Source organism: Nesoenas mayeri (assembly GCF_963082525.1).
Source record: "Nesoenas mayeri genome assembly, chromosome: 3".
NCBI lineage: Eukaryota > Metazoa > Chordata > Aves > Columbiformes > Columbidae > Nesoenas > Nesoenas mayeri.
Genome location: NC_137544.1, coordinates 16,684,699 through 16,692,822, shown reverse-complemented (window position 1 = coordinate 16,692,822; position 8,124 = coordinate 16,684,699). Strand labels below are relative to the sequence as shown.

At 47.6% G+C, this 8,124-nt stretch overlaps 1 protein-coding gene across 1 annotated transcript; it reads left to right on the top strand.

Annotated features, from left to right (window-relative positions):
* The first annotated feature begins 482 nt into the window (after positions 1-482).
* Positions 483-6,887, top strand: IAH1 (isoamyl acetate hydrolyzing esterase 1 (putative)). The gene is made up of 6 exons (XM_080341924.1): positions 483-698; positions 2,182-2,234; positions 2,655-2,803; positions 3,422-3,583; positions 5,776-5,894; positions 6,642-6,887. Exons 1-6 carry the CDS (start codon positions 618-620, stop codon positions 6,807-6,809), a joined length of 732 nt encoding a protein of 243 aa, XP_080198050.1. The 5' UTR covers positions 483-617; the 3' UTR covers positions 6,810-6,887.
* Positions 6,888-8,124: the final 1,237 nt, after the last annotated feature.

Below are 8,124 nucleotides of genomic sequence, written 5' to 3'. Positions count from 1 at the left end.
GATCAGAACGGAGAGGAGAATTTAAAACACTAACGATACAGCACGCCAGCTGGGGCTGGTGCCAAGCAGTAAATTACGCTGAAAAGCATCCGCAGAAAGTGAGTTTTCTGCAAAAGGACTTTCTCTTGTAGGCGCAACTTTTCTTCATTTCTCAGCAGATTAAATTGGCACCCAATAATCTTTATAGCAGTGTATTACTAGTATTGGCAGAATTAAGGAGAGCTTTCCTCCCCAAATTGGATGTCATTGGCAAACTGAGTATGAAGTCTTTTAAAGGACATAATTGCCTTTTTTAAAACAAAACAAAAATCCCGAAGTATCTCATTGGAACAGATAAGCTGCTTATTTCTGAACTGATGCATGTTTGTTGATGTCTGTTCAGCGTGTTGCTGTGTGACCTGTCACCCGGGCGCTGCCCCGGCCCCGCAGGGGGGCGCGCTTCAGTTCCCGCAATCGGCCTTTTGAAGAGGCGGGAAGGAACAGACCATCGGCGGTGCTGGAGCCTGGGCCGGTGTTTGCCGTGGAGGAGGGAGGAGCCTCCCCAGCCGCAGCGGCGCCGCTTCCCGCCGCAGAGGAAGCGCCGCTCCCCGCTCCCCGGCGGACGTCCGGCCGCCGCCATGGCGCTGGCGGAGGCGGGAGCCCGCGGGCGGCACCTGCTCTGGCCCCGCGTCGTCCTCTTCGGAGACTCCATCACTGAGGTACCGGCCCTGCGGTTCCGCCCGGAGCTGCAGAGCCCCGTGAACATCCGTGTTCCTCGTACCGGGAGCGCCCTTCCCCGGGCCTCGGGAGGAGCGTGTGGATGGCGGCGACCGGCCCGTGAGCCGCTCTGCTCGGGGGCTGCCCCGGGGCCGCGGTGGGATCCGCCGTGAGGGGATCCGCCGTGAGGGGATCCGCCGTGAGGGAATCCGCCGCGGTGGGATCCGCCGTGAGGGGATCCGCTCTGAGGGGCTCCGCCGTGAGGGGATCCGCCCCGCTGGGGGCGGGAAGGAGCCCGGGGAACGGGATTGCAGCCCGGCAGTCCCGGCCCCGCTGCATCTCCCACCGCAGCGGTCCTGGAGCTTCCGGCCTGATGCTCTTGTGTGAGATTTAGAGTTCAGGTTCCCGTGTGGTGTTTTGCTGGCAGTGGTGTTTCCCAGCCCGCTGTCTGTCTGTCTGTCCCCGCTGCTGGGGCAGCCCCCGGGATTCGGCTGGAGACGAAGGCTGCATTTAGTGAGATACTGGTTGTCTAGACCAACTCGCTGTGCAGCGCTGAGAACAAGTGGGGTGTTGTAATAGGAGTGGTGCAGGACGAGGGGTTGTTTTTTCCACAATTAGGGGAGGTAGGTATCGGACTGCAGGCCAAAGCAGCGTGTGCAGAGAGGGTTTTTCAGAGGTGCTCTCCAGAGTGAAGGCGCAGTGAAATGGGCTTAGAAATAAAGTACAAAATGGGGAAAAGCCTCCTCAGCCAAACTGAAACCACAGCCTGCCGGCTGTCAGGCTTGGCTACAAAGGGACCACAGGGTCTGTCCCTCTGCAGGTACAGTCCTGTGGAACCATAGAACAGTTCGGGTTGGAAGGGACCTTCAAAGCCCATCTAGTCCAACCCCCTGCAATGAGCAGGGACATCTTCAACTAGATCAGGTTGCTCAGAGCCCCGTCCAGCCTGGTCTTGAATGTCTCCGGGGATGTAGGATCCACCACCTCTCTGGACAACCTGGGCCAGTGTTTCACCACCCTCATTCTAAAAAATTTGTTCCTTATATCTAACCTGAATCTCTCCTTTAGTTTAAAACCGTCACCCCTTGTCCTATCGCGCCAGGCCCTGCTAAAAAAATCTGTCCCCATCTTTCTTATAGGCCCCTTCTAAGCAGTGAAAGCCCCAGAGCTTTATTTTACACTTTGCTTGGGTAAGATTTGGACATAAATGACACCTGGCGATTGCGCCGTCAGTGAAGTTCTATCTTCAACATTGCGGGTGACTCGGCGTGTTGCCTCGGGCGCGGGTGGTGTGTTCAGGCAGGTGGTGTGTTCAGGCAGGTGGTGTGTTCAGGCAGCGCGGGGCTGTCGGGCCCTGCGGGGACAGCGAGATGGGGGGGGGGGGGACGCGCACAAAAAGCCTTTGAGACAGGAAGATGGAGGGCTGGTAGTGACCTGCTGGGGCCGGTTCTGCAGCGCAGGTCTGACCGTGTTCCTTGCCCGCAGCATTCCTTCCAGGACAGCGGCTGGGGGGCATTCGTGTCCCAGAGGCTGGTCAGGTAAGAGCTTACGTTTCAACCGTCATTTCTGGCACACAAGAAGTCATGCAGCTTTTCTAAAAGCAAACCAACACAAGTTAATGAAATGAAATAATGTATGTTTATTTATTAACATCGATGCTTTTATTGAACTGCCATAGTGGTAACCTGCCCAATACTGGCGGGTGTTTCTTTCCACTTAAAGCTTGAAAGAAAAAAGTCCTTAGTGATCATCAAGATCGTTGTTCTGGTTTCATAGTGTAAGTGACAGGTGACACATGCGGTCTGTGCGTGCCCTTTCGGAACAGAAAGTCATAATCCCACCAAAAACTGCCGTATCTCATTGTTTCTGAGAGGGACAGGGCAGGTATCCTGACAGAATGGTTCGGACTTTCCCAGGTTTTGTTCTGGTGTTTGTTTTGATATGTGTTTCTGTTTCAGAAAGTGTGATGTTGTGAACCGTGGATTCTCCGGGTACAACACCAGATGGGCTAAACTGATCCTTCCAAGGCTGATCACTAAAAGTACTGGTGCTGAGAGCACTGTTGCGGTTATGATCTTCTTTGGAGCCAATGACAGTGCTTTGAAAGGTACCGTCACGTGTTTGGGTTTTTTTAATCCCGTGACCTGTTCTCTTAATAGAGTCACAGAGTTTAGCAGAAAACTCAGAACATTACACGGATTTTTCCTGCCACTTCTGTATGAATGGGTTGCCTTCTTTTAATTTTCACAGTGGATTGTTTTCAATCATTTTATTAATATTTAAACCATGCAGTGCCTTCTATTTCTCTCTCTCTCACCAAGTATTAATATTAAAAGTAAATTTCAAAGTGCTCAAGAATTAGTCATATATTCATCACCTAAAACTGGAGTTGGGCATTTAGCTGATTTTTCTGCCTTTAAAGCAGTCTGATAGTTCTTGACAAATGACTTGAGGAAATGAGTGAAGGTAGAACTTGAATTATCTTTAAGATAAGCATGGCAGCGTGCAGAGCTGGTCTAATCAAAACGATACCATCAGTGCGCAGAGGACTGACTGTACGTGGTTTTTCCAGAGTTTTCTCTGCACCCAAGAGAGTGAAAAATCTTAGTTTGTGTTCCAGGTGAGATTTGATATGGAGTTGTAAGAGAGAGCATCATAAAAATGTCGTGTAACAAACCTGTAAGCAGTTTAACATCGCGGCTGCCTGTACTCCATCCCCTGACAGATCTGAACCCCAAGCAACACGTTCCTCTGGAGGAATATGCTGAGAACTTAAAGAGCATGATACAGTATCTGAAGTCAGTAGACATTACAGAAGACAGGATTATTTTGATAACGCCGCCACCTCTTCATGAACCAGCTTGGGAAAAGGAATGTCTTGCCAAAGGTAAAAAAACGATGCGGATGGTGGAATTTCTGCGTTTTACTGGCAGTGTAAGTCACTCATCCCAGGCTGGCAAATGATTCAGCTTTGTGCTTGTGCCAGACTGCAGTTGTGTTCTTTGAGCTGGTGGAAGAGGACTGGTGGCTGTTGTGCTAAACAGCTTTAGGATAAGCTTGTGGAGTAACTACTGACTAATTAGTAGCATCCTTTCGAAAGTCTTGATTGATCTGTTTGTGCATAAAACTGACAGAAGTGGCTGCCCTTTGAGAACACAGGTTTTGCCGAGATGTCCTAGGCAGACTATGTCATGTGCTGCTCGCTTCCAAAATAACATGAACAACGGAAGAAATTTTGGCAGCGTGTGCCTTAGAAAACGTTGTAATAGTCACAGCATATTTCACATCTATTTGGATAAGCAGTAATAACCTAGCCAGGTTTATTTTAAATTAAACCACCAAACAATAGAGAATATAATATTCTAAGGATGCTAATAGAAGTACCTGAAAAAGAAGCAAGAGGTGATTAAATTACTTCTCATTATGTTGTTCAAGCTAACTGTAAAAATGGAGACATAACAGCAGCGCTCACTTCGTGTTCCTCAGCTGGTGGAAATTGCCATAATCCCACTGGCTCCAGCAGCGACAGTTCCACCTCCGCAGAGCGTGTCCTCTTTTCTACTGGGACAGCTTGTCCAGTTCTTGCAGGCTTATTATAAAAGACTTTTGAGTTTGATTCAGGTGAATACAGAGCTGTCACCTTAGTGTTTGCAGGGTTTTCTCTGACACAGGTGGTATTGTGTGGCCTGAGTCGTGTACTCAGTCAAAGCGGTCACATTTTGAAGATGACCTCATATTTAAACTGCATTAACTTAGACTATGTTATTGCATGACTTTGCATTGCGGGGCTTTGGTGTGTGGCAGCAATCACTGTGCAAAACAGATTTGGGACTGTGTGGTCTTTCACCCAGCAGGGTAGTTTTTTATATTTAATTTGGAAAAGGAGAGGAAGTCCTAGAGTAATACTCAGAAATTGTGTGAGACAGTAGCAGCTGTAGCAGGTCAGATCAAACATGTGGCCGTATCGTCCTTTTGAAGATCTTAGGTGAGCACACCATGAATGCTGCTTATCTGGCTCCTAGCTATCAAACAACACTTGAAAAATGTTGTTAATTCATTTTTGTTGTAAAGCTCTCCTTTTTTTCTGGGGCAGGGAGGGAGGAAGTTTGCATTTACAGAGTTGAATCTGTCTAAAGGAAATTGCTGTCTATGGATGGAACAAAAGACAGGGCGATCTCAGACCGTGGACCACAAATGAAGTATTGTGAGCACAGTAAGCAGCAATGTCAGATCACCTACCCTCTGTCCGTATCCAGCAGAAATGTTCTGCTTATTTCTGGTTTTGTCACATAGATACCAGAGCAAAGGAGAGATGTGAAACATGAGGGTGATGATGTTCACAGGAACTTTGATCCAGGTGTGAAAAGAGGCATGAAAAACTCGGCTTGCAAATGAGAGCACTGTGGGAGAGAGTCAAAGCCCTCCCTGAGGGCTGCTCTTTGTTGTCTGCACAGAAGGCAGTGATGTTGGTGACAGAATGTTGGGGATTGGAAGGGACCTCGAAAGATCACCCAGTCCAATCCCCCTGCCGGAGCGGGAACACCCAGATGAGGTCACACAGGAAGGTGTCCAGGCAGGTTTTGAATGTCTCCAGAGTAGAAGACTCCACAACCCCCCTGGGCAGCCTGTTCCAGTGCTCTGGCACCCTCACTGAGAAGTAGTTTCTTCTCAAATTTAGATGGATCTGTGTTCCAGATTATACCCATTGCCTCTTGTCTCATCATTGGTTGTCACCGAGAAGAGCCTGGCTCCATCCTCGTGATGCTCACTCTTCACATATTTATAAACATTAATAAGGTCACCCCTCAGTCTCCTCCAAACTAAAGAGCCCCAGCTCCCTCAGCCTTTCCTCATAAGGGAGATGCTCCACTCCCTTAATCATCTTTGTGGCTCTATCTCATGGCATCTTTGTGGTCAGGCTATAGGTTGCAGCCACTTAGATTGAGATGTGTCAGCTTTGGTTTGTAAATGGTTGTTTCTGTGGTGTAACAAACTGATAGGCACCATGGACCACAGAAGACAGAAATGGAGCTGTATCAGTCACCATTGCTAAATGTTTTCTTTGTTTCCCATTGACAGGTGACAAATTAAATCGCCACAATGCCACCACCGGGGAATACGCCCAGGCCTGTGTTCAGGCAGCTATGGACTGTGGAACGGATGTAATTGACCTTTGGACATTGATGCAAAAAAATGGGGTATGATGTCATGAGGAAAACTGTCATGAATTGTGAAATGCATCATTTAGCATAGAGGAACCCATAGTGCTGTGTTGTTATCACTGAAATGATACAAAATTTATCCAAATTGCACTTTGGGGAAGGAAAAAAGTATAATCCAGAGTGCTTCATAGTGGGCTGTGAAAAATAAAGCTTAATACAGCCTGGCTACTATAGTTGGTTAGCAGTGTCCCCTGGGTACATAACACGTAAATAACCTTTTGTTTGGACTTTGAATCATGGAATAGTTGAGGTTGGAAGGGGCCTCTGGAGACACCTGGTCCAGCGCACTGCACGGCGCTGGAGTAACTTCAGGGCACGGGCACCTCAGTGGTGCCTCTGACCAAATACCCAAACCCAGCCATGTGCTGGAGATGTTTTTCCATAACTCTGGTTCAGACTCTGAATCTGCTCTCCCTCCTGCACTCCCTGCTGCAGGACACTGGGCAGCAGTGCAGCGAGTCTTCAGTGTTCTGTTGGCATCACTTAATCCCGTGATCTTTTCCTGCTGAATACCAGTGACTTCGTCCATCAGAATATTCTCTTAATATTTTAGTACAGATGGTGAAGACCAAAACCAGTATGTGTGTGTATATATATACACATATATACATATATATACACATATACACCAGCTGGCTTCAAAAATCTTACTTAAAAATTACTGAAAACCTTCTAGTTGCAACTAGGCAATACATTAATCCATGGTCTTAACCTCCCCTGTAGGATTTCTCTTCCTACTTGTCGGATGGTCTTCATTTATCAACACAAGGCAACAGCTTTCTAGCAGCACAGCTTTGGTCACGCCTGGAAAAAAAACTGTCAGCTCTTCCGACTCTGCTCCCATACTGGCGCGACGTGGACAACAGCGACCCCGCGGCCAGCCTGCTGTGAGACGCTCAGCAGCACACCGAGCAGTCCCTGTCCGTGCTCTTCTGTGTCCCCTCGCTCTGGCCGGTGGGAGAATAAAGATGAGACCACGCTGAGTGTGCCACGGTGTGGTTTGTGCTGCTTGTGCAGCATTTTCCTTGGAAGACTTGGAGGAAAACGACAGTCCCAGCTGCCCTGTGTCCAAGGGACAGAGGCTGCCCTGAGCTTTGGGGCCTACAGCTTGCTTAAGTGCCATCGACGAGCTTTAATCGCCCAGGAGCTGTAAGAGGCAGCAGCATGGAGTTTGTCAAGAGCCATTAATATCAGTGCACATTAATTTATTTGGATGTAACATAGCGGTAAAAGCAGTTATCTGAGCTTAACAAGGCTTTTAAAAGTGAAATATTGTAGCTCGGAGCAGGGGCTTAAAGTTTAACTTATTCTGGCACCAGCAGCAGTTCTTTTATGCCTGGCTCTTGCACGTAGACACATTATAAAGCAGTGCATGTTTTTTTTGGCAACATAAAATGTGATGCCCATGCTTCTTTTGAGAGGCTTGGATCTTGAAGAAGGGGCTGCATCACTGCTGACAAAGCTGCACCATGGCATTTGACATCAAGTTCAAGCTTTGGTATTCAGCTATAATTTATAGAATTCATAGAATCATAGAAAACCAGGTTAGAAGGGACCTCAAAGATCATCTAGTCCAATCTTCCTTGGCAAAAGCACGGTCTAGGCAAGATGGCTCAGCACCCTGTCCCAATGAAACTTAAAAATGTCCAATGTTGGGGAATCCACCACTTCCCTGAGGAGATTATTGCAACGGGGATTGTTCTCAGCATGAAAAATTCCCCCCCTTGTGTCCAATTGGAATCTCCCCACAAGTAACTTGTACCCACTGTCCCCATCATCCCAATCATGTGATTACTTATAAAAAAAAGGAGCCTCCATCTTCTTTGTAGCCACCCTTTAAATACTGATATAACAGATGCTTTTGGCCAAGAGAACACAATTATACTACAAAACTACCTTTACAAACTGCAAAGAAAAGCTCTGAAACCTAGATGAAATTCAGCAAGCATGGGAAAAAAGTGGTTTGAGAAATAATTAGCAAGCCAAACAGATGGCATCAGAAATGAGCACACTACCAGACCATTGATTAAGAACAAATAAATAGGATATCACTGCAAATAAAACCCTTCCATAATTCCAGGCTGTAGTAAGTTACATTGGCACAAACCTGATGAGGCCAGTACTGGTGTGTTTTTTATGCACTGGGGTAGACAGAGACTGATGAGATCATGAAGATGTCCAGTGGTGTTAGTACCATGAGACCACC